The sequence below is a fragment of the Carassius carassius genome, chromosome 41 (assembly GCF_963082965.1).
Source record: "Carassius carassius chromosome 41, fCarCar2.1, whole genome shotgun sequence".
Classification (NCBI taxonomy): domain Eukaryota; kingdom Metazoa; phylum Chordata; class Actinopteri; order Cypriniformes; family Cyprinidae; genus Carassius; species Carassius carassius.
The window spans coordinates 2,198,858-2,226,771 of record NC_081795.1 but is presented as its reverse complement, the minus strand read 5'-3'; the positions used below and the strand labels follow the sequence as shown (position 1 = coordinate 2,226,771).

The window sequence follows — 27,914 nt, the reverse complement described above, 5'->3', positions numbered from 1 at the left end:
ACTTTAAATATTATAGCCAGCTTAGTTTCGTACATTTTAAAAGAAAAATGTGTGTGTGTGTGTGTGTGTGTGTGTGTGTGTGTGTGTGTGTGTGTGTGTGTGTGTGTGTTTGATGGCACAATGGCATCACAAGCGTGCACATAGCGCGCCACTAAAAACCGACCGGGAGTGACCTCCTCGAGCCACGGGTACCGTGACATCACGCATCGGACTCCGCCACGCGCCACCGCGGAAAGTCCAATCACATCTCGTGCTCCACACCCACGAGCGCGCGCGACAGACCGCTCCGGAGGCGCGCGCCGTGTGTGTTCAGCCAGATTGAGCTCACAGGTGCGCTGCGCGTAAAAGTTCCAGTTTCTGTCGCCGGAAACGAAGTAAGGTTAGTGCGCATTTTTTTTTGATTAATTTAAACGGAGTTTGTGTATAAATAAATACAATTTTGTCAGTAATTTTTGAGCATTTGAGGGTCTTCTCACAACATTCTAGGACAGACAGTTAGCGAACTGTTAATTATCTAAAAGACGTTTATATTTATTTAAGACGTGATATATGTATTGTGTGTGAACCTATAATGATAAATAATCATAAAGCCTACGCTTTGTTTATTTATCGTCCTGACAAAAATCACTGTTGCTTTGGTTACTTCTCGAGAAAACGCTCTTTATTTTCGCCATCGTAATCGTTAAGTAATCTAACTTTAGCAATTTCTGAAATGTTTGAAAGGAACTTAAAATTAATTAATTATTAATTAATTAAAAATTAATGAAGTACAGTATTCCATTGCGATCAAGGCTTCAAGTTTAATGTCCTAACACCTAAAATGTTTTTTTTTATTTTGTAGATAACAGAACTGTTTTTAAAAGTTTTACTAAACTCGTTGAACTCTAATGTCCTTAAAAAGAAGACATATGGATATCTTTAAGAGACTGCTAGGAAAAGTAGATATTTTAAAAGAAACAAGATTTCAACATTATTTTTGTTGTCAGCAATGAAAAAGCAGATAAAGTGGCTAAGGAAGCTCTTCAGTTGGAAATAACAGAATGTAATATCCCAGTATCTGATTTAAAACCTATATTGAATCTGTACATTAATAATAAATGGCAAATGGAATGAATGCATATACAACAAACTATATGAGGATAATCCAGTAAATTAAAGAAGTCATTACTGTTTTTAAAATAGATATGATCAGGTTTTATATATATGTATATAAGATGTCGAATCGGACATTAAAGACTCACTCATTCATAATGAAAGAAGAGAAACCAGACTGTGACTTGTGTAAGAAGTGAGTGTAAAACATATTTTAATAGAAAGTCCAATTTTAAATTATATCAGAAAATATACTAAAATATAAAACATTTAAAGTCTCTCCTGGAAGAATTTTTTTTAAATTTCATCACTGATTTAACTGAAAGATTATATATATGATACTATTGGTGTTTCTTCTATGATTTTGTATAATGATTGTTTCTTAAGAAAATGTTATATTATTGTTAATTATGTATTTAAATGAAATTGCCATGGATATAGCCACTGTTGCAGATAAGGCATTAAAACATAAATAGCTTTAAAAGACTCTTAGGAGAGGATGTTTACCTCCCATTCCTTAGTAAGAGAGGGAGTCTGGGATACTGCTGTAATAAGGAATCAAATTATGATTAGGAATGGCACACAGAGACGCTTTTGTACAGGATGTGTCCTGTTGGATTCTGGGTGGGAGAGAAGAGGTCATGAGATGGAGATATTTCGTGTCTGTAAACACCACAGCATTATTCTGCCTTTGCATTAATAAGTTCATTGGCTTCCTTGAGCTTTTCTGCATTCTTAGCAGTTGAGCTTGCATATTTGAGTTTTATGTGTTTGAATGCATTAAATTGTGTTTGGTCCAATGCTAAGTTTCTCCTCTCGTTGTCTCTCTCATGAACGTCCTTCCAGCCTACGCAATGGTTTGCTGCCACGTCCAGCTCTAATGTTTTAATGAATGAATTGTTGTTTTAACAACAGTCCGATAGTTCTTAATGTGTAATGGCATAAATGCGTGAATTACATCAAAATGGGTCAAATTTGACTCCAAAATCATAAGGGGAAATATTTTGCATAATGAAACTTAATTTTATGCACTTAAAGGAATAGTTTACTCAATAATCCACATGTAATCCACACCACCCCAGTCCATCAATTAACGTCTTGTGAAGCAAAAAGCTGCAGGTTTGTAAGAAACAAATCCAATAATTATCGCATTTTAACTATAATCCGTCAAATGGCCAAAATATGAGTCAATAACTGATGGACTGGAGTGCTGTGGATTATTGTGATGTTTTTATCAGCTGTTTGGACTCTCATTCTGACGGCACCCATTCACTGCAAAGGACCCTTTGCTGAGAAAGTGATGTAATGCCGTTTTTTTTTTTTTACTGTCAGACACTGACTGCTGAAAAGACACAGAAGATGGCTGCAGATGCTCATGTCGTTCACAAAGACGCACAGTAAAGCAAACACATGCTCAGTGTTACTTACAGAGCATGACACAATGGCAACGTTCCCTCTTTCTCTTTTTCTCTCTCTCTCTGTTTCTCTCACTCAACCCCATCTTCTATTCTGTATGAGTGTTGGTGTTGTCAAACAAAGATTCTTTCATTGGAAAGAGGAAGTAAATCTCGCCTCTCTCCACATTCCCCACTAATGAATGGCAGCGATTTCAGATTTATCATCATAAATACCGAACACGTTGTTTCAGACCCACGGCGTTCAGCTTATGTTGTTGTGCAATGCTCTTATATGCTGCATTATCTTTCCCCGTTGGTTCAGACTTGAGGTTGAATAACTCTAGCTTTATTTGCACTGATAAGACAGCTGTGACTCTCTCAATGCTCAAAAAAAGATGTATGAAAAAAAAAATAAAACAGAGACAGGCTGAAAACCTGTCCAGGACATCAAGGAATAAAGATTTTGTCATCATTTACTCTCCTTTATTTCATTCCGACCCCATATTTTCTATTTTTCAGTGAAAAACAAAAGTATATCTAAGGGGTAAGAAGCTTTTTCTTTCTAAACAAGGAAAGTGGATAGACAAGTGCCAAAAACAACAACAACAAAAAACACCAGTTAGATGAAGAAGCAATGGCATATAATGTTACTAACGTCAAGTATGGCATGGCATAAAGCACAAAATTTTTAATTGATTGCAAGTGCAAATGAGTTATCAGTGATTAACAGCTTGAATTATTGTCTGTTTCTTACAAAAATCATATCGACTATTGTATAGCAGACTTACGGCAATCAGAAGCTCTCAGAAGAAATTTATCTCTGAAAAATATTTAAAAAATAATATTATGAGCTCTGAAAGACATAAATGTTAAAGAAAATGTAATTTTTAAACTTTATATTCTGAGTAAGCGATCAAAACTTTTAGACAGTAGTGTCTCTCATTGAGTTATTCATGAGTTCCTTGAGAATTTATGACAGGGATATTTGTGGCTTGAAAAGATGAGCTTCCTTGGCCTTACAGACACTGATGAGTGTGAATAATAAATGACATCTGCAGGAGTAGCTTCTGTAGATCTTATTCAGTAGGCATTGTGTGCATGAATGTACAGTATGCATGATATCTTTGAAATGATTTCTGAATATTTTATCTATTGTGTAATACTCAAATTGGTTTGAGTTTACTGCCTTTCACCATCAACAGTCTAATAAGATTCAACATATATCATCTTAAATTGTATCTTTTTATGACTTTGTAGAAAGTGTATTGTTATCTCACACTAGTATAGTATCTAAAAACAGTGAGAAGTTGAGGGAAACACTTATATATTTATATAATATAATCTTATATGATAGTGCTTGTAATCATGACTTTGTTCTAAAATGTGCTGTGGAGGGTTGCTTGTGATGTCACAATATGGGTAAAAAAAAAATAGCTATGCAATGTATTGATCTCTTATTAGACTGACACAATGTCAGATTATGCATTTTAACCCGAGTAGATGATCCACCTGTCAATCAAACATGTCAGTCTTATCATTGGCATGAATAGTGTCTTCAGGACCAAGGACAGCTCTAACATATGACACAAACACACAATAATCCACACACTTCCCCAAACACACCACAACACAAACTCTTCATTTCATACACATTCATATTTTGATGGATTAGTTGAACAGTGTTTAATATTAATTATATACTTTAAAAAAAATGGTATTACGCGGTTTTTCTTATATTTATTGGTATTTTAATATTTCTAAACATTATTAAATTTTTATTTAGGTTTTTGTTATTTTTTATATTTTAGTTTTATTTCAAATAGTAATTTAGTCACCAAATTAGTCATTTAGTTAATTTGGTAATTTAGCAACCAAATTAAGTCTCCTTTTCCTTTATTTATATAGCGTTTTATACAATACAGATTGTGTCAAAGCAGCTTTATAGTAAAAAGGAAAATAGTGTGTGGTTAATGCAAGAGGACAATAGTAAACACTTCAACTTACATATTTTAACCTTAGTTCAATTTCCATCTAATTTTTATATTTTATTTCAGCTTTATTTCAGTTAAAGGGATAGTTCACCAAAAAATAAAAAATCTGTCATCATTTAATCACCCTGGGAATATTTTGTTAATATTTTATGTATATTTCATTTTTATTGTAGTTAAGGCTTTAATAATTTTGTTGTGTATTTGTCACTTATTATTATTATTGATGATTTAAATATGTCTGTAGTTTTTTTTTTGTTGTTGTTATTTTAGTACTTCAAATTAATGAAAAAAGGAGAAATGCTGCATTGGCAACTAGATGAAATAAAATAATTTGATATTTTATTGCAGTCAATTGTTATTTTATTTCAAGTAATTCATTTTTATTAATAAACTTTTATGGTTTAATTTTAAATTAACATTCATAACCCTGACCCAAACTCATAAAAACCCATGCACATGCTTAGTTTGATGTCACCTTTCACCCACTTTTGGATTTGTGCTGAAATCTGGGCTGAGAATCAGACTTACACACCTCTATTTGTACCGCTCTCTAATCTGTCTCTCCTCCATGCATCTTTGTTAAAGTGGAAAGGGCTCAGAAAGGTCAAAATTCCCTTGTACTGATCTTTACTGGAATGTTCTGATGCTGTTCAGTATGTGTGTAATGACATGGAAGATTGACTGCATTGCATTTCTGTTTTAGAAAACAGGCTGACCCATCTGACATCACAACACTTGCTTTATTTTCCCCTTTCTCTTCGTATGTTTCTTTCTGTTTCGTTCAGTCAGTATGAGGCTGACGCAGGATGTGAGTCCAGTAGTGGTTGTCATATTCAGGCTGGTGGTTTGGCTCTACTCTCTCATCTCTTACCTGCCGTACCTGATGCTGAGATCATCCGACTCTCAGTCACTCTCCGAGTGCACGCGGAAGGTGAAGGCCCAATCCATCAGTGGACACTCTTCAGGACCCTACCGGGACATCGGAGCGATGAGAGCGCTGGCCACATGCATACAGCCGGGGGTAAACACACTCGATCGGGTGTTTGAGTCATCCGTGTGCCGCAATCCTCACCTCGACTGCCTGGGAACCAGAGAACTGCTGAATGAGGAAGACGAAACTCAAGAGGATGGAAGAGTCTTCAAGAAGGTGCGTATTGTCTCTAAAGATCTTACACTTCTGCCCTTCAAAACTCTCTCGGATGTGTTGAAGAGCAACACTTCTGTAGTTTCTTTTCTCCTGATGTCCACTTATACTGTTAGTTAAAGCTTTCTTGCACCAAAGTCATGGTTTAGTCACTTGCTGAAAACCGGATCAATTAAGATGCAAAGATGCCTTTCTAAAATCATTTCGAAACAATTAGACACTAAATTAAATGTGCACTGCCTAGTATATGCTAGTTTTGGCCACAAATTATTAATTAATAATTTAATAGTTTAAAATTATAATAAAAGCTACTTGACAAAAGTTTAGAATAATATTTCTTTTAATGTTTTAATGTAGTATTCTGTTCATCAAGGCTGCATTTATTTGATCAAAAATGCATTAAAACTGTAATATTTTTACGATTTAAAATAACAGTTTTCTATTTGAATATATTTTGAAATGTAATTTATTCCTGTGATGTAATGCTAAATTTTCAGCATCATTACTTCAGTCTTCAGTGTCACATGATTCTTCAGAAATCATTCTAATATGCTGATCATCTATTATCAATTACTATTGTACCTCAATTATAAATAGTGGATCTTATTATTACCAATATTTTTGCTGCTTTATATTTTTTGTGATAATATTGACGCTCTTTTCAGCATTGTTTGATGAATAGAAACTCAACTGAACAGCATTTATTTGAAATGTATTTAAATCTATTGTAACACTAAAAATAGTTAATGTCAATTTTGATCAATTTAATGTATCCTTGCTGAAAAAAGCAAATAAATGCAACATTGGTGAGCCCAATAAAGTTTTTGCAAAAACACTAAAAAAAATCGTAATTATTAAAAAGTTTTGACTGGTGGTGTATATTTAAATACTGAACAAGTTATATTAAACATATATTTAAATATTTGAAAAATTACAATGAATATATAATCAAATATTGGAACAATTACAATAAAGATATATTCAAATGTTGGACAAATCATGATCAACATATATTTTAACATTGGGCCTAAAGTAAATTAGCTAATGCCATAAATGTGATTTGAATTACTTGTAATAATAAGTGTTTGTCACAGTGTCTGGGTTGTGTCCCTGGGTTTCCACTAGATGTCCTCCTTTCCCACGGTGTCTGTCACCTTATTAACGGTCTGTTCCCTTATTTGGTCACCTTCCTCCTTGTTTGAGTTAATTGATTATTCCCCACCTGTCTCCAGTTCCCTCATTCACCTTCTGTGTATTTATACCCGGTCTGTCTGTGTATGTGTCACAGAGTCCTTGTTTAATGTTTATAGTTATTCACGTCCGTCGCGCCTTGCCTTGCCTTGCCTTGCCTTGCCTTGCCTTGCCTTGCCTTGCCTTGCCTTGCCTTGCCTTGCCTTGCCTTGCCTTGCCTTGCCTTGCCTTGCCTTGCCTTGCCTTGCCTTGCCTTGCCTTGCCTTGCCTTGCCTTGCCTTGCCTTGCCTTGCGTTATGTTTGGATATTCTGGTTTTGACCCTGCCTGGACTGTTTACCCCTTTGGATTACCCCTTAAATAAAGGACTTACCTGCAATTGGTTCCCTCTCCTGTGTTTCCTGTAACGCCGATCGTGACAGTCGTGCGCTACCTGCAGCATTGGCTTCGGTGGGATGCCCCAGCCACTTCTGTCTCTTCCGGCGGGGTGGTCGTCAGCCCAGCACCACTGCCCAGGATGGCAACCAGCCAAGCGCCACAACCCAAGATGGCCGCCAGTCCAGCACCACTGCCCAGGATGGCTACCAGCCAAGCGCCACAACCCAAGATGGCCGGCAGTCCAGCATCACTGCCCAGGATGGTTACCAGCCAAGCGCCACAGCACAAGATGGCCGCTAACCCAGCGCCAATGCCCAAATTGGCCACCGGTCCAGCGCCACAGTACAAGATGGCCGCCAGTCCAGCACCACAACCCCAGATGGCCGCCAGCCCAGCACCACAGTACAAGATGGCCGCCTGTCCAGAGTCATGGCCCAAGATGGCTGCTTGCCCAGCGCCGCTGCACAGGATGAGAGTCTCAGCTGACCCTCCAGAGTCGAGTCAGGTGCCCGTGGACCCTCCAGAGTCGAGTCAGGTGCCCGTGATCTAGATCAAGTTATATTAAACATATATTTAAATATTTGAAAAATTACAATGAATATATATTCAAATATTGGAACAATTACAATAAAGATATATTCAAATGTTGGAAAAATCATGATCAACATATATTTAAACATTGGGCCTAAAGTAAATTAGCTAATGCCATAAATGTGATTTGAATTACTTGTAATAATAAGTGTTTGTCACAGTGTCTGGGTTGTGTCCCTGGGTTTCCACTAGATGTCCTCCTTTCCCACGGTGTCTGTCACCTTATTAACGGTCTGTTCCCTTATTTGGTCACCTTCCTCCTTGTTTGAGTTAATTGATTATTCCCCACCTGTCTCCAGTTCCCTCATTCACCTTCTGTGTATTTATACCCGGTCTGTCTGTGTATGTGTCACAGAGTCCTTGTTTAATGTTTATAGTTATTCACATCCGTCGCGCCTTGCCTTGCCTTGCCTTGCCTTCGTGTCTTGTTTATGTTAAGTTTGGAAATTCTGGTTTTGACCCTGCCTGGACTGTTTACCCCTTTGGATTACCCCTTAAATAAAGGACTTACCTGCAATTGGTTCCCTCTCCTGTGTTTCCTGTAACGCCGATCGTGACAGTCGTGCGCTACCTGCAGCATTGGCTTCGGTGGGATGCCCCAGCCACTTCTGTCTCTTCCGGCGGGGTGGTCGTCAGCCCAGCACCACTGCCCAGGATGGCAACCAGCCAAGCGCCACAACCCAAGATGGCCGCCAGTCCAGCACCACTGCCCAGGATGGCTACCAGCCAAGCGCCACAACCCAAGATGGCCGGCAGTCCAGCATCACTGCCCAGGATGGTTACCAGCCAAGCGCCACAGCACAAGATGGCCGCTAACCCAGCGCCAATGCCCAAATTGGCCACCGGTCCAGTGCCACAGTACAAGATGGCCGCCAGTCCAGCACCACAACCCCAGATGGCCGCCAGTCCAGCACCACAGTACAAGATGGCCACCAGCCCAGCACCACAGTACAAGATGGCCGCCTGTCCAGAGTCATGGCCCAAGATGGCTGCTTGCCCAGCGCCGCTGCACAGGATGAGAGTCTCAGCTGACCCTCCAGAGTCGAGTCAGGTGCCCGTGGACCCTCCAGAGTCGAGTCAGGTGCCCGTGGACCCTCCGGAGTCGAGTCAGGTGCCCGTGGACCCTCCGGAGTCGAGTCAGGTGCCCGTGGACCCTCCGGAGTCGAGTCAGGTGCCTGTGGACCCTCCGGAGTCGAGTCAGGTGCCCGTGGACCCTCCGGAGTCGAGTCAGGTGCCCGTGGACCCTCCGGAGTCGAGTCAGGTGCCCGTGGACCCTCCGGAGTCGAGTCAGGTGCCAGTGGACCCTCCAGAGTCGAGTCAGGTGCCAGTCACCGGTGATCTTCAGGGACTGAGTCAAGTCACCGGTGATCTTCAGGGACTGAGTCAAGTCACCGGTGATCTTCAGGGACTGAGTCAAGTCACCGGTGATCTTCAGGGACTGAGTCAAGTCACCGGTGATCTTCAGGGACTGAGTCAAGTCACCGGTGATCTTCAGGGACTGAGTCAAGTCACCGGTGATCTTCAGGGACTGAGTCAAGTCACCGGTGATCTTCAGGGACTGAGTCAAGTCACCGGTGATCTTCAGGGACTGAGTCAAGTCACCGGTGATCTTCATGAACAAAGGCAAGTCACCTCTGATCTTCATGAACAAAGGCAAGTCACCAATGATCTTCATGAACAAAGGCAAGTCACCAATGATCTTCATGAGCAGTGTCAGGCCAGCACCAATCTTCTGGAGTCCAGTAAGGACACCAGGGGATTACCAGAGTTTCATTGTCCCATTGGTCTGGCCGCACGGAGGTCTGCTCCGCCCTGGGGGACTTCCGCCCTAACCACACTGTTGTGGTGTTCTTCTGCTCCGCCCTGGGGGGCTCTCGCCCTGACTACACAGTTGGGGTGGTCTTCTGCCCCGCCCTGGAGGACTCTGGCGTCGACCCCAAGGTTGTGGTGGTCCTCTGCTCCGCCCTGGGGGACTCCAGTCTCCACCACACGGACGTGGTGGTCTTCTGCCCCGCCCTGGAGGGGCTTCATGTTGTTTTTTGTTTTTGTGTTCACTCCTGTCCCTGTTCCTCTCTGTCAGTCTGGCCCTCCATCCCTCCCCCTGAACCTCCTCCGGTCCTCCTCCCTCCTGGTCTCCCTGTTTGGTGTTCACACTTCTGGTGTCTGTTCCCCATGTTTTTCTTTTCTGGCGCTCCGTCCCTCCCCCTGAGCCTCCACCTGTCCGCCTCCCTCCTGGTCTCTGTTTTGTGTCTGTCGTGGAGCGTCTGGGAGCCGCTCCGTAGAGGGGGGGGAGGGGGGGGGGTACTGTCACAGTGTCTGGGTTGTGTCCCTGGGTTCCACTAGATGTCCTCCTTTCCCACGGTGTCTGTCACCTTATTAACGGTCTGTTCCCTTATTTGTTCACCTTCCTCCTTGTTTGAGTTAATTGATTATTCCCCCCCTGTCTCCAGTTCCCTCATTCACCTTCTGTGTATTTATACCCGGTCTGTCTGTGTATGTGTCACGGAGTCCTTGTTTAATGTTTATAGTTATTCACGTCCATCGCTTCTTGCCTTGCCTTGCCTTGCCTTGCCTTGCCTTACCTTACCTTGTCTTCGTGTCTTGTTTATGTCATGTTTGGATATTCTGGTTTTGACCCTGCCTGGACTGTTTACCCCTTTGGATTACCCCTTAAATAAAGGACTTACCTGCAATTGGTTCCCTCTCCTGTGTTTCCTGTAACGCCGATCGTGACAGTGTTCTGAGTGGACTAGTAAGGGAGGTGTTTTTTTTTACATTGTGTGAAAATATGTCTACATAATACATCAAACTCAGTTTTCAAAAGGTTAGAGAAAATCTTGTTTTCCATGTCACGACCCTTTAAGTCAGCCGGTCTGTGACAGACTGACCTGCAGCATGTGAATGATGGTAATCCTATTGTCCGGCTCTGGAGCAGCTCCTATAGTAATAATATTCTGCTGTTATTCAACGAAAGCTGCCAAACATGTGCTGCTGCTTTTAAATTTTAAATTTTAAATTTTCAAGTTTATTTATCATGTGCACAAAAAGTCAGTCACAGCAGTACAATACAGGAAATGAAAACAAATATTACGAATAATAGTGTTAAAAGTTATAACACTATCCTCTGTACTACTAATAATAATCCATTGCATTTGTAAAGGTAAAATTGTCTGTAGTACATTCATATTTTTCATATCTTATCAAAAGATTTTTTGTTGCTATTCTGAAGAGTTTGAACTATCCATTACGATATATAATAAAGCATTTGTGTGTGTGTGTGTGTGTGTGTGTAATATAAAAATATAATGGTAAATTGTAAAAATATTTTCTTTTATATAGAGAAGAGAAAATTTTATGTTTCAAATAATAGTATTAATAGCAATAATAATAATAATGATAATAATAATAATAATTTGTATTTGTAAAAGATAAAAAAAAAAGATTTTTTGTTGCTATTCTGAAAAGATTTTAAACTATCCAATACTTATCGCTTTATCTTTTATTGTAAAGGTCAGTATAATTGTATCAGTTTTCATAATCCTGTATTGTAATTTAAAAAATGGTTTACATTATAAGTTAGAGAAGAGAAAAAAACAAGCAGAAAAAATTGAATTTGTAGAATATGATTCTTATAACTTCTCAATGAGTTGTGACTATATAATGATCCAATAGGAGGCGCTGTTGATCTATAAAATTGTGAAGTCTGCTCCAATGATGGGGAACAAAGTTGATAGAAAGGACTGAACAGAAAAAATGAGCGATGGTCTCTTTTCCTCGAAGAGCAGCCGAACAGAAAATAAAGCATCTCAAACCCTTTGTGTTTCTCTAGGTGATTTTGGGAGAGTATCGCTGGATGTCGTATGATCAGGTGTATAAAGAAGTGAGAGCTTTCGGCAGCGGTTTGGCTGCTTTAGGACAGAAACCTCTGAAAAACATTGCCATCTTCTGCGAGACAAGAGCGGAGTGGATCATAGCGGCTCAGGCCTGTTTCATGTACAACTTCCCATGTGAGTCACACACACACACACACACACACACACACACACAGCATGAGGGTCAGTTAAAGGGTTAATTCATCCAAAAATATAAATTCTCTCATTAATTACTCACCCTCATGTCATTCCAATCCAAGTCCATAAGAGCTCTGTTCATCTTCAGAACACAAATTAAAATATTTTTGATGAATTCTAAGAGCTCTCTGACCCTCAGCAATGTAATTACCAAGATCAAGGTCCAGAAACGTAGCAAGGAGATTGGTAAAATAATTCAGATTTCAGAATGAGTGCTTTATCATCTGTAATACATATGTTGAGCATCTCCTCTGTGATGTTTTCTCATTTAAATCATATGCTTTCCTAATTCAACAGAATGTATGGCAATGCCAAATCTGGTGGCTTCACTTTTATGATGTCATGAGCAATCCAGTTCTTCATTATAAATCAGTGCAACATTTTTATTTTTAGGTGGATTATCCGTTTAAAACCTCTTAGGACATCCTTGCAACTGCCTAAACATTCCAGACACCTTAGCAACCACATCACCAAAATAACACCCTAACATTGTGGAAGCGAGTTGGTATTTTAAATGAATATTGTAGTATTTCTTAGCTTCATTCATAAATCAGAGATTCACAGGCCTGTATAAAAATGCAACATTGAAGAGAGAAGGTCTGCACAGTATGTTGTTATTGAACAGACACACAAGCACAGGGAAAATCTCTCACCCTCATGCTTATGCAAAACTTCAGTTTTTTGAGTTTATGACACACAGGGGGCTAATACAGAGCTTTGTGTGTGTGTGTGTGTGTGTGTGTGTGTGTGTTATGTATTGAGATCAGATTGTCCTCATTGCACTTCTGTTATATAAGCATGCCCCCCCCCACCCCCCACCACCTCCTCTCTCTCCTCCTTGTCTTTTTTTCACTCATCCTCCTCTAAAGTGTTTGATAGCGATGTGGTTTTTCTCAGCTCAGGGGCCTCCCTAAACAAACACACACACACACACACACACACACACACGGGTGAATCTCAAAAGACCATTCACTGGTTACATACAATGCCAGAATCATAAGAATATTTGCATTAAGAAAATTAAAGTCTGTCTATGCACAAGATCTGTATTACAGTAAAAATGTTTGGTCCATTTTCCTGAATGAGACAGTAGACCATAAATGCATATATCTGCTATTTGTATCTGAAAGTATTATTGTAAGGACAATTTGGAGGAAAAATGTGCTTAACTGATAAAAAAAGGAAGAAAAAAAACAAATATATATATTTATACAATATATACTATTGTATTATAATATAATATTGTATTTTTATATGTATTTTTATAATTCACTATATATAGCCATAAAAAGTATCATAATTGTACTAATATATATATATATATATATATATATATATATATATATATATATATATATATATATATATATATATTAGTACAAGTATGATCATTTTTTAACCTATATATAGTGAATTTTATATTATAATATATATATTTATAATAAAAATTTTGTATTGTAAGTTTAGATTGTAATATTTAATATAATAATTTTTGATGAACTTTGCTGAAATTTTTCATGAAAATGATATTGCCTTTTTTTTAGACATATTTTCATGAGATTGACCCCCTCATGTCTGTCACATAAATACACTGACACACACACAGATGTCTGTGGCTCTTTGGCTGACTTCTGCACCCTTGTGTTTTTGTCAACATCAGATGCTCACGTACTTGCTGTCATCAGACCTAAGTGTGTGTGTGTGTGTGTGTGTTAGAGAGAATGACTGTTCATGTGTTATGTGTTGCAAACATGCATTTTGTCACTTGGGTATGTTATTGTTTATGTCAGATGTGTGTGTGCGTGTGCTCTAACACATAAATATTTAAGCTTATCTTCGTGTGTGTGTGTGTGTGTGTGTGTTGATGTTTCCGTGGCGATCTCCTCTCTGTTTGTGTCTCATGGCTTAAGTGTCACGCCCTCAGGCAGTGATGCAGACTGATGATGTCACAGAATGTGGCTCACTGACCCCCTGTGTTCTCTGGGCAGCTGTGTGTGTGTGTGTGTGTGTGTGTGTGTGTGTGTGTGTGTGTGTGTGTGTATATATGAGCGAGAAAGTGAAGGCACATGTATTGTTTCAGGTGTATTTGTCATTTGCAAAAATATGTGTGCAGCGCATTTACCCATATGAATGTTTGTGTATGATAAGCTTTGTGTGTGTGTGTGTGTTCTGGCTTGTGCTCGTTTGCCCTCTTCCTGAACTTTTCATAGCCATGTGTGCTGTTACCTCTGATAAGACCTGTAGAGATGTATGTGTGTTTTACAGTGGTCACTCTTTACTCTACTCTGGGTGGTCCTGCTATTGCTCATGGACTCAATGAAGCTGAAGTTTCTCACATCATCACCAGCAAAGAACTTCTGGAAACCAAACTCAAGGTGATCAAACACTCAAAAAACTGACTATACAAAGTGTTCATTGTAGTACATCAAACAAATATTTAATATGACTAACAAACAATCTAACATCTGATAGAATAAAAAAATCGGACCAGTTTGAAAGTTTTACATTTGCAATAAAAGAAGTCTCTTCTGCTTACATTTGCATTTATATTTATCCATTAAGCTGACGCTTTTATCCAAAGCGACTTACAATTACTATATATGTCAGAGGTCGCACGCCTCTGGAGCAACTAGGGGTTAAGTGTCTTGCTCAGGGACACATTGGTGTCTCACAGTGGATTCGAACCCGGGTCTCTCACACCAAAGACATGTGTCTTATCCACTGCGCCAACACCACCCTACTTACAGAGCTTACAGAGGCTGCATTTATTTAATCAAAAATACAATAAAAACTAAAATATTGTGAAATATTATTACAATTCAAGATAACTGTTTTATATACCAATGTATTTTAAAGTGTTATTTATTTTTATGATGAAAAGCTGAATTTTCAGCATCATTATTCCAGTCTTCAGTGTCACATGATCCTTTAGAAATCATTCTAGTATAAGACAGTTCTTTCAAAAACCTTAACAAATCTTATATATAATTTACTGTATATGTTGCTTGCAAAGCAGAAAGATGGTGTAACCTTGACCCTTTGAATCTAATGGGCATAAAAAAACAATAATATCACAGTCTATTTTTCATAATCCAACCCAATCCAAACCCTCATACTGAATATAATATTTTGCTTTGAAATGCATCAGTTAAAAGGGATAATTCACCCAAAAATTAAAATCCTATCATTTACTCACCTACAAGTTGTTTCAACCCTGTAAAAGCTTATTTCTTCTGTTGAACACAAAAGAAGATATTTTGAAAAAAAAATAATAATAAAATTGATGGTCCACATTGACTTCTATGGAACATAATATGGAAGTATGTATGGACCATCAACTGTTTGGTTACCTATGGGTGAACTATCTCTTTAAATACATGCATTCATGTTTTTGTGCTTTTATTTTGACAGAATATTTTGTTAGAGGTGCCGAGATTGCAGCACATCATTGTTGTGGACGATAAACTCAAGAGCGGCTCTGAATACCCACGAGGCATCAGTGTCCACAGCATGTCGGATGTAAAGAGGCTGGGGGCACATCCTGAGAATGGTACTAGTGTCTGTGTGTGTGTGTGTTTGAGGTTGCTTCAGGTCATGTGAATGAGAAATCCTCCATCTGTGTCAAATTAAGGACAGGGTCGAGGGCATCCCTGACTCTTTCACTCCGCCGTTTACTTCCTCCATTATAATTCTCTGTGAAGCAGGACTGACCCTCAACAGCTGGTGTGTGTGTGTGTGTGTGTGTGTGTGTGTGTGTGTGTGTGTGTTGGGTCATCTTTTCTCACACTGCTACAGACTTCACATGACATTGAGCTGATCTTCCTCCTTCAGCTCGACATGACATTCGCTCTGTTCTGTGTCAGTGTGCTAATGCTAAATCACATTGGTCCTCAAAATGCACAAATGTACACACTTGAGTTCCCATGTTCCTCATTTACGGTGCTGAAATCTTGGAACTGTTTTAATGGCACACTCTGGATTTAAAAGCTAAAACGTCCTGTTCTGCTACTGACATCTGGCGCCCACTTCCTGTTCTTATTCATTCACACACAAGACTATATTTTTACTTTTATAGTCTTTATCAATGTACTTCAAACAACTATAAATGAAAGTTTACAACTTATCCTCCCCTCATCTCCAGTGTTATGGGTGTTCATTTACTGTTGTAACTAAAATGTTGTTTTCGTTAAATGAAATAGTTTCATTAAATTAAATAAAAAAAACTTTAATTAAAAAAACGAACATTAGAAATGCAACAGACTAAAATAAAAAAAAAAAAAATTAGATGAAGTACTTTGGTTAAAACATTAAAAAAAACATGAAAAATATTTTAATTGTTAATAAATCGTAACTATTTTTTTAAATAAATAAAGCACCACAACATGACTAGAACTGAAATTGTAATACAATAATAAAAACTAATTATACATATTGATAAAACCCAAATGAGGTTAATCCCTGAAGTTCATGCTGCTCTTTTTGTATAAAGAAGAAAATAACAAAACCACCATAAACGTCTCATTAATGTTTTTCAGTTTTCATTGAATATGCGTTCATTGTATAGAAAACATCTCTTGTAATATTTCATTTTTGAATGAACTATTCCTTTAAGAAAACAGCTCAGAGCTTATTGTCAGTCAAATGTGTTTTATTGGATCATTAATATTTTTTTTAAATATCTTTAGTTTCTATCTTAAATATAAAAATATGAATAAAACTTTAAATAATATAAACAAAACTATATGTGTGTGTTTCTATATATATACACAGTATATATATATATATATATATATATATATATATATATATAAATATATATAAATATAAATATATATATATATATATAAATATATATATATATATATAAATATAAATATATATATAAATATATATATATATATACAAATATATATATATTTATTTATTTATTATTATTATTATTACTATTAATCAGGCATGATTTTCATCATAAAAAATCCATAGATGCTGGTATTGCTTAAAAAAAAAAAAAGTCAGATTAATATTGGAAAATTTGTCAGTTCCAGCGTATTTTTCTAGTAATTGTTTCTTGGATGGACTCTCTATTAAAGGGATTTTGAGGTTTAAAAATGAATTGCAAATGATAGGAAAAGTCATGTGTCAAAGGGTGTTGTAACTGTGTATTAATGTATTAAAAACTGAGTACATTCTGAATTAAACACTGAAATAACAAATTGGCCTGCATCCATGTATTTTTAATTTTGCCATATGTTTTTGAAAGTAAACTAAGTAAAAAAAGCTCTGTGATGTCACAATAGAACACTCTCGACTGTGATTTCACAACCAATCAAAGCACTGCTCGATGATGTCACAAATAAGCATTCAGGAGATCAAAGCACAGTGAAGCATTGACTAGTTCAGAGTGAATAGCTAGTGGTTAATAGAGTAAAATATTGAATAGAATGTGATTTGTAGTAACTTTGGTCTACTTGTGTCCACAGTGTCGAGGCAGAGACGGCCTCCATGTGCGTCTGATGTGGCTGTAATCATGTACACCAGTGGCTCCACCGGCGTGCCCAAAGGAGTCATGATCTCTCACAGTAATATTATAGCTGGAATCACCGGCATGGCCGAGAGGATTCCCAACCTCGGGTATGAAACACGTCCACATATACTGTACACGCTAACAACCTGCCATCTGGCGGCATTCACTAATGTGTTTGTGGGTATCATATGTTAATCAGTGCTTCCTAGAAAACCAGTCGTTCTCTATGGATGACATAAACAGAGTGAGAAAAAACAGTGACAATTATGAGTCTGTGGGGATATCTGTGCCACGCACTGAATGTTATATATGTCATGTGTATTTTATACATGACATATGCATGCTGTTTATACAAATCTTGTGAACTCAGCAAGAAGATACAGCAATAATGCAACTAAAACAAAAACTACTTCCCTGTTGTTAGGGAAAAATACATTTGTCTGTATGGATTATTAACCATTTGGATGTAAATATGATATTTCTGTAAATTAAGTTTCCAGTTGGTATGATATTTGAATGTTTTCTTACAATATTTTCTAATTAAAGTCTCTTCTGCTCACCAAAGCTGCATTTATTTGATCAAAAATACAATAAAAACTAAAATATTGTGAAATATTATTAGAAATTAAAACAGCTGTTTTCTATATGAATAAATATTACATTTTCATTTATTCCTGTTATGCAAAGCTGAATTTCCAGCAACATTACTCGTCTTCAGTGTCACATGATCTTCAGAAATCATTTTAATTTTCTTATTTGCTGCTCGTTTCTGATTATTATCAATGTTAATTATTATAAATGTTTCAATTTCATTTTTTTTTTTTTTTGAGAAAACTGTGAGGTATTTATTTTTCAGGATTCTTTAATAAATAAAGTTTTTGTAACTTTTTTTTAATTCATAATGATCAAGTAAATACTAAGTAAAAAAAAAAAAAACTTGTATATATATTATGTATATTTTCTGTTACACTTGCATGTTTTATACAAGATGCATGAAACAGGCCTGATAATTAACAAAATAGGATAGTATAATGTTTCTTTTTCCCTGATATACCCTGATATTTGTGTTACACAGCCAGATGATGAATGTGTTTTTACAGTGAGGATGACACATACATTGGCTACCTTCCTCTGGCTCACGTGTTGGAGTTGAGCGCTGAGATGGTGTGTTTGGCTCACGGCTGCAGAATCGGCTACTCTTCTCCACAAACACTCGCAGACCAGGTACAACACACACAGTTTTGTTCATATTTACTGTGTGCATCCTGGAAATCAAAACACTGGCCTTCACTGTATAAAAGGATTTTTTGAAGTTGAAATAAAACTGATTATTGGAGTATGTTTTACATGAAAATACTATTTAAAGTTTTAAAATAGTAGTAAATAGTAAAATACTATTTACTTCAAAATTTCACGTTTAATCCAGTGTTGCTTGCTGTTTCTTTGTGATTGTTTGTGGAATGTACTTGTAAAATCTGAATGAAAATGATTTCTACACCAATGTTTTAGTGTACGATGTCACTGCTCTGTAATAAAAACATAATCAGCACAAGTGATGTCACAATCAAGCAATAATACAGGCAAATTATTTATTTATTTATTATTTAATTAAATTATTTATTTACACATATACAAAGTATAAATTGATATATATTTGTAAACAATTATATATATATTTATATATATAAAATATTTTATTTTTATTTAAATATTTGGATTAAAAAATATATATTATGCCACTAAACCACTTAAATTTTCTCATAAAACACTACTACTAAAACAATTAAAATAATAATATGGGACAATTAATATAAGCTATATATATATATATATATATATATATATAATATTAAAGTAATTTCAGCTTTTTAATGAGACATATTTCTTTGTGATGATGTTTAATTCAAAGTGTTACTTGGTGTTTCTTTGTAATAATTTGTGAAATGTACTAGCAATTTCTGAGTGAAGTTTCTACACCAATGTTTTTAGTGTATGATGTCACAGTAAGTATTTACAACACAGTTAACATATTGATGTCACTATCAAGCATTTAATGTCAAATAATATCAGTGGAAAATGCTGAAACAACAGCAGTACGTAATGGAAAATATGTGCAGTGCTGTAGGCGTTTCTTTTTCTTTGCAACTTTGTCAAGACAAATGATAATGTTTCTATTAATCGTTTTTACTTTATAGTCCACCAAGATAAAGAAAGGAAGCAAAGGAGACACGAGCGTCCTGCGGCCCACTTTAATGGCAGCAGTACCAGTAAGACTACATCTCTCTCTCTCTGGGGTTTTGAGGTTGAATGTCAGCGAATGTGATTGTTGAGAATGATTTACAGCTGTAAACAGAACGTGAGAAAGCCCGTGTGGATATCTTTCTGACAGTAGTGACTCACACGCTGTAGATGTACAATTAATAATGTTTTATTTCTCGATTTTCTTTGCTGGAGTACACTGTAAATGCACACACACACATTGTGTGGTTGCACACGAGGGTCCCAGTGGATGGATAATGACAGAACAGCAAACTTCCATAAACACAGCGACTGAGAGCAGTGGGAGAACATCTGATTCATAAGGCAGCTTTGAAAAAATACACAGAAAGCTGTTCTCCACCCTCCCATGTCACATGAGATGTGATGAAATGTGAAGTGGAAAAATGTCAGCAGTAACTTAATTAAAATCAGCGTCCACTTCCTTGCAAAACAATACTGTGGTGAAACCAGATGGTAATGCAGTTGTGCTTTATGTACCATTGTGCTGAATTATTACCATATTCATGGTGCTTCAAGGTTTTTCAGATCATTTTTTGTGGTACATTTTCTCTCTCTATGAGAAAAGGTAATTGCTTCTGTGCCCACGTGAAGTCAAGGGGTCGTTTTTGTGATGTCATTTCCTTTCTAATGTTTTCCTATGCATGTTTATAATACTTCAATGACTTTGATTTGGTGGACAAAAGTTAAAATATAATTTTAATTATATATATATATATGTGTGTGTGTGTGTGTTTATTTATATAGATAGCTGTATTAGATAATTTAAAAGAAATTGGACAAATGTAATAAATGCATTTAATACATTTAATTTTGGTGTCAAAATTATTTTAATGTTGGTGAAAAACTATTTTATGTATTCATTTGTGAATATAATCATCCTGTATTATATATACATACTACATACATAGATATGTGTGTGCATATATATATATATATATATATATATATATATATATATATATACACACAGTATATATATGATGTCTGGTAACAAGGGAAGTTAATTCAGAAATGTAAACACTGTTGTCATATAAAACGTTTATTCAAGTCATTAATTATGTATGCATGTACATATATATGAAATGCATTTGTACTTTTTTTAAAATAAATTCATGTCTGGAAACTAAATGTCATGTCAAAAAAAATCCCAGTTAAATTTCACTATGTAAAATTGCATCATGTCTGTGGATTTTACATGCACATATTTTCTCTCTGTGTGTAGGAGATAATGGATCGCATCTATAAGAATGTGATGCTAAAAGTGGAGGAAATGAGTGTTTTTCAGAGGACTCTGTTTCTGTTGGCCTACAACTATAAGATGGAGCAGCTTGCGATGGGATACAGCACCCCACTGTGTGACAGGTACATTACACACACACACACACACACACACACACATCCCATAGGCGTAATGGTTTTTATACTGTACAAACTGTACATTCTATCGCCCTATACCTAACCCTCACAGGAAACTTTGTGCATTATTACTTTCTCAAAAAAACTCATTCTGTATGATTTACAAGCGTTTTGAAAAATGGGGACATGGGTTATGTCCTCATAAGTCACCCTCTCCTTGTAATACCTGTGTCATACCCATGTCATTATACAGAGTTGTGTCAAAAACACACACTGCTCTGTGTGTGTGTTCACTGCGGTGTGTGTGCACTTTGGATGGGTTAAATGCAGCGCACGGATTCTGAGTATTTAGTCAAATATTTATTTCACTATTCTTGGAGAACACCGAGACAAATTCTTTGAACTGGTTCAGTGGAATATCCAAAGAACAATCTGCCAAAATCAATTAGACTTCTCAATGCAACTCCACAGAAAGAACCAGACATTCCACTAACAGGGCATTTGGTTATTATTGAATTATCATTGAGTTGCATTGCCAGGTTTAGTAACTCCTCCGGTTCTCACACTCACCTCTTTATTCTTTCTCTCTCCAGGCTGGTCTTCCGGAAGGTTCGGGCGTTGTTAGGGGGCCGTTTGCGGGTGTTACTGTCAGGCGGCGCACCTCTGTCTGCTGCGACCCAGCGGTTCATGAACATCTGCTTCTGCTGTCCTGTAGGTCAAGGCTACGGCCTCACGGAGACCTGCGGCGCTGGGACCATCAGCCAGCGTGAGATTCACACCCACATCCAGCATTTCAAACACTACTATGCACATTTTCATAATCTATACTAGCGTCCGAAAGTAAGAGAAGAAATGAATGCTTCTATTCAGCAAGGATGTATTCAATTAATCGAAAGTGTCTTTAAAGACATTTATAGTGTTACAAAAGATTTCTTTTGAATTATCTATTCATCTAATAATTTTTTTTTTCACAAAATATGAAGCAGCACAACTGTTTTCAACATTTATAATAATCAGAAATGTTTCTGGAGGAGAAAATCGGCATATCAGAATGATTTCTGAAGGATCATGTATGACTGGAGTAATGATGCTGAAAATTCAGCTTTGCATTACAGGAATAAATTACATTTTACAATATATTCACATAGAAAATAGTTATTTTAAATTCTAATAATATTTCCCTGTTTTTAATGTATTTTAATCAAATAAATGCACCCTTGCTGATCAGATGAGGCTTCTTTACAAAGCATTAAAAACCTTACTGCTGCCTCAGTTGTGTATTCGAATGGAAATTATTTGATATAGATATAGGTATCTTATATAAAACAATGGGAAAGTAATTTGTTTTGCTTCATAAAAGTTTGTTGCTAAACTTGTGTTTCTGTTTTCACTATATGGACAGTTTGTAAATATAACTAATGTTAAAGACAGTCATGGATATTGAAACACATACACATGAAAAATAGGCTCCCTTAAACTATTGCTTATATAAAGCTCGCGTTTTACATTGTAAGCAAGCAAAACTATATTGTCCGATTCTAATAAATTAAACCAGGTGGAGCATGGACTCATAAACTAACTTGGTTTTTGCTAATAAACATGACTAACATGACATGATTTTAATATGTAAACAGATTGAAAATATTCACAATAATGGTAATTGTGTTTTAATGAGAAAATGATATTAACAAATGAAACTAGGTCACCAACTCAGTGTCCTGATCCTCAAAAAACATTGAAATGAAGATATGTGGAGGACAGCTGCCTTGTAAAATGATTGAGATTTGTGTACTCAAGAGTTCACACAGATGGTGACTCCTAAAAAGAAAAATCTTTTTCTGCAGTGGAAATAAATGACACAACTGTGCTCTTACAGCTAATAGATCTTGTTGTCTATGTGTGTGTGTAGTGTGGGATTACAGTACAGGACGAGTTGGTGCACCGTTGGTTTGTTGTGAAGTTCAGCTGAAGGACTGGATAGAAGGTGAGTGTGATACACACACATATATCTGCTCTTATAATAACACTGTCATGGATGTTTACCTATCCATCAGGCGATATGTCTACGCAGAGAGAAAGAGCAGCAGAATAAAGGAGAAGGAAGTGGAAAAAAGTATAAAAGGTCGTTTGCGACCTTGTAAGGAAGACACTTCGAGCGGCTATTTCTAGACAGATCAGATCAGTTCAGCTTTGTTCTGTGCATGATACACAGTAACTGAGCGTCTTTATTTGAAAACACATTAAATTACTGTTCGCAGCTTCCATTACAAAGAAAAACATCCTTGTTAAAATCATAAGATGGAGAGGCCACGTCACAGGGAAAAAGTTGAACTTCAAAGCTTTAAAATCAAGGCTTTGGGAGCTGGCAAATATTAGTTAACCGTATCTAAATAGTCTCTGTTTTGTATATCCATGATAACCCAGGCATCTTTTCTGACTGGCAATAATTTTGCTTTTGAACTACTAACTGGATTTGCCAAAGTTTGTCAGAGTAATACGTTTTTAGTTTCAGAGCACTTAGTGGCTCGTAGGTATCCATTAGCAGAACTGCCCTTGTGAAAACGTACACTTTAGCATACTTTTAAAAAGTTATTACAGAAATAATATACTATAATAAATAATAATATGTAATAATAATATAATGAAATAAAAATATAAGTATACTGCATAATATACTTTATACTTTGTATTGTATTATAAAAAAGTGTTTTATAGTTTAATTATGTATACAGTATATAACAATATACTATATATATACAGAATATTCAGTAAGCACAACAACTACAGATCATTAAAACAAAGATTTAATATGTACTTTAAAGTAAAACTTTAAATTTGACATTATTACAAGGTGCACTTTTAAAAGTCTATTCGATTGCATTTTGAATGCTGATGTATTTATGAAAGTGTCTCTGTCTAAGTTCGCTTAAGTGGCCTTTTACTTCATTATTACTATTTGCAAGTACAGTTTTTATCGATTATTCTTTTAAGATTTGAAGAACTGTACACTACCACAAGTGCACATTTAATTCAAATAAGCACACTTCTTCTTTACAAGAGTGCAGCTTATACTCATTTTCTGCCAATTGTTTATGTTTCAACCACAGCTGTTCATGGAAACAGCTCCAAAACTGTGACCGGTCCCAGTACATGTCCATCTCTTCCTGTCTAATTAAGCAGTTCTTGGCCAGAAACGGCAGTGCGGATCAAATCAGATGTCGTTATGTCAAAGTTTTGACTATACAAGACTAAAATAACACTGACTTGTTGCTTAATAAACTCTGAGCTCACGGTAGGACTGGAACCCTACTGTTGTGCTTTATGTAGTTTAGCCCATTTCCCCTTTCTTTTCTTTTTTGTGTGTGTCATAATGCATTCTGTGTGTATCCAGGTGGATATCGCAGCACAGACCGGCCCTGTCCACGAGGAGAGATTCTGGTCGGTGGGCCCAACGTAACAATGGGTTACTACAAGAACAAAGAGAAGAACAGTGAGGACTTCTTCGTGGATAAGAAAGGCCAGCGGTGGTTTTGCACCGGAGACATCGGAGAGTTTCATGGAGACGGCTGTCTGAAGATTATCGGTGAGCAAGAACATCATAAAGACAGGACTTTTTGGCAGGAGCGAGCGAATGGAAGTCTCCTCTCCTTTACGATAAAACGCTTCATTCCTTTACTTCCAGTAAATGACACATCTCACAGTCAACTTTACCCCCACAAGGGCAGCGATAAGAACTCAAAGAAAGCAGGATACACTCCAAAAGGGAGAGAAAGAAAAACTTCCTGTAGCACAAACTCTCAGATACATCTGATGAATTATGGTTGATATTTGCATGTGTGTGTGTGTGTGTGTGTGTTTGCATGTTAGACCGCAAGAAAGACCTGGTGAAGCTGCAAGCGGGAGAATACGTGTCTCTGGGAAAAGTGGAGGCTGTCTTGAAAAACTGCGCACTTGTGGACAACATCTGTGCCTATGCCAACAGGTGCCCAAACAAAACAAAAACACCCTCAACATGTGTTACAGGACTGACAATGAACACTGACTTACGAGGTTATTAAAATCCCTTCTGTAGTTCACACACAATTGCTTTAATGTTACCTTCATTGACTCTGGTGATATCTAAAGAAGGAATGTTGGTCCGATGTCAACAGCTGCAGATATACAGCAGGGTCATAATGTTAGTTAATGCATTAATTAACATGAACAAACAATCAACAATACATATATTACTGTATTTATTCATATTTGTTAATGTTAATGAAAATACAGCTATTTTTAGTTCATGCAAATTGACAGTGCATGTAATGTAACTAATGCATTAGTAAATGTTAAAATTAACTAAGATTAATCAATGCTGTAGAAGGATTGTTCTTGCTTAGTTCATGTTAACTAACTAACTAACTAACTAACATTAAGTAATGGAGCATTATTCTAAAGTGTTACCGTGTAAATAGAATTTTCATACAATAATTTAATCTTAAATAATCCTATTTTTTTAAATATGTTATTTAAAAAACTATTTGAAACACTCCAAACTTTAAGTTTCTAAAAAAAATATCTTGTTATAATTTAAAAATGTGTAATAAAAATGTTTAATTACAATATTTCATATGAATTTATAATAAAATCTAACAAAATAAATAATAAAAAAAACATTTTAAATATAAACATTAAAAAATATTTTAAAATGGCAATTTAAATGTACAACATGAATCAAATATACATAATACATTTATTTCAAACAGAAAAAAAGAAAATCATTCACTGCTCTTAACTTAATTATTTTAGTAGATTTAATAAGGATCAATGTATATTTAATTAATTCTGCACAAATGCTGTAGTGTTTTATTTTTTACATTTGATTATTCAATTTATGTATTAATGCTGCTTTTAAATAGACCTGAACCTAAAAACTTAAAGCACTGTTCATTTCATTTATCTTTCTTATATTGTATTTATTTTCATTTTTTCTCATTTTTTAATAACAAAGATTAAATCAAATAACAATAACTATGTCATGATCTATATCGATACCGTAAAATAAAATACTCATGTCATGACATAAAATTATGGTTACATCCCCCACCTCTAACACAACACATTTATAGTCAACTCTGCTGAATCTTAGTCCCTCCTCTTCCTGTTTTCCAGTGAAGAGTCTTACGTGATTGGCTTTGTGGTGCCCAATCAGAAGCAGCTGCTGGCGTTGGCTGAGAGGAAGTGTGTCAGGGGTTTGTGGGAGGAGCTTTGTAACAACCCTGTCATCGAGGAGGAGGTGCTTACAGTCATCACAGAAACAGCACTTACAGGTGAAACACAGTTTGGGTTAGCATACTTTCATACTACTCATACTATTTGTGCTGTATCTGCAGGGTCTTAACACATCTTAATTCACCCTTCCACAAATTAAGGCCTTAAAAAGGTCTTAAAGTAGAGCAGAAAGACCTACCTTTATAAAATCATGGCATTAAATCTTGCATGCATTGCAGAAAATCTTCCTCGGAATTTTTCTCTTGCCTTCCAAATAATAACAAAGATTTAAAAAAATAGCTATACTGTGACTATTTATATAGTAATTATTATTAAGAAATGCAATGTTGCAGGTGATTTTGTTTTGGAACATTCAGAAAACTTAAACTCAATTTCTCTCAAAATTGACTTTGCAAATTGTCATTTTTTTATCAGATTCCAACAAATCATACATCATTTTGAAGATATTTTAATGGACAATGAACTATTTATTTTAAAATGTGACTCGTTTTGCCAGCACAGGTCACAAATATCTGTCAGTGGAATAAGTAAACTTGTTTTCCTTTGGAATTAAGTTAAATTCTCTGAGCCCATTGGCAGATATTTGTCCTTTTTAATAAACTCACTTAATTTTTATGAGTTTCTCAGTAATTCAAGATTATTATTCATTTTTATTTTAATTTTTGTCAATTAATTTAAAAGTTATGAAGACATGTTGGTAGTTGTATGTTTAAACTTTGAAGTTACATCTCATTTTCTGCTCCCTAGACATGCATTTAGAGAACACACTGACATACCATGGTCTCTTAATTTAATTTCTTAAATTGTCTTTACCTAAAATGTTTTAATTTGCATTCATAAAACTTTTCTCTAGAAGTTTCTCTATTAAATGCACCAATAAAATAATATTGGCTACAATATTAGCAATCATTTAAGCTTGAAATGTTACTTTAGATCATGCACATTTATTGTGCTTCCTGTTTTACCACTCTTTAGTTTAGCTGATTCATTTCCTGTTCCTGTGTATGTAACAGCCCAGTTAGAAAGATTCGAGATCCCACGGAAGATCCGGCTGAGCGTTGAGCCCTGGACCCCAGAGACCGGGCTGGTTACAGACGCTTTTAAACTCAAACGGAAGGAGCTCAAAACTCACTACCAGAACGACATTGAGAGGATGTACGGTGCCAAATAGAGACAAACAGAGCCAAACTACTCATTCCAGGAAAGAGAAAGTAACTTATCTCACCGTAGCAACTTCCGATCAGGATTGAGATTTCCAATGGGCTTCACAGACGTACACATAATGGTTTGAAATTATTTCGTACAGTGTGATGACCAACACTCACAACCAGCAATACTTAAATGTGCCAAAAATGATGTTAGCCTTGCTAACTTCTGCCAAACTTAGCTGCTAAATTAGAGACCCGTACCATCCATTCCAAATACATGCATGCTCCCCAAAAACCTGCCATGTCAGCAAATCAGAAGTGAAATAACAGACAAGCAAACAGGTTCTGTGCTGTAAATAGATAGTTACATGCACCCAAATAATCCGATAATAACTGCTTGATTGAACCACCTTGATTGAATCTGAATTACATTTCAATCAGATTGAAACCTGAAAAAATCTGTCCAATAGAAAAGGAAAAAAA

General features: G+C 36.3%; 1 protein-coding gene across 1 annotated transcript; it reads left to right on the top strand.

Moving 5' to 3' along the window:
- The first annotated feature begins 112 nt into the window (after positions 1-112).
- Positions 113-27,913, top strand: acsl3a (acyl-CoA synthetase long chain family member 3a). The gene is made up of 15 exons (XM_059533995.1): positions 113-379; positions 5,266-5,627; positions 11,612-11,789; positions 14,118-14,227; positions 15,264-15,402; positions 17,333-17,483; positions 18,477-18,600; positions 19,572-19,643; positions 20,879-21,018; positions 21,606-21,778; positions 22,922-22,996; positions 24,404-24,595; positions 24,880-24,994; positions 26,164-26,321; positions 27,297-27,913. Exons 2-15 carry the CDS (start codon positions 5,271-5,273, stop codon positions 27,452-27,454), a joined length of 2,142 nt encoding a protein of 713 aa, XP_059389978.1. The 5' UTR covers positions 113-379; positions 5,266-5,270; the 3' UTR covers positions 27,455-27,913.
- The last annotated feature ends 1 nt before the right edge of the window (position 27,914 follows it).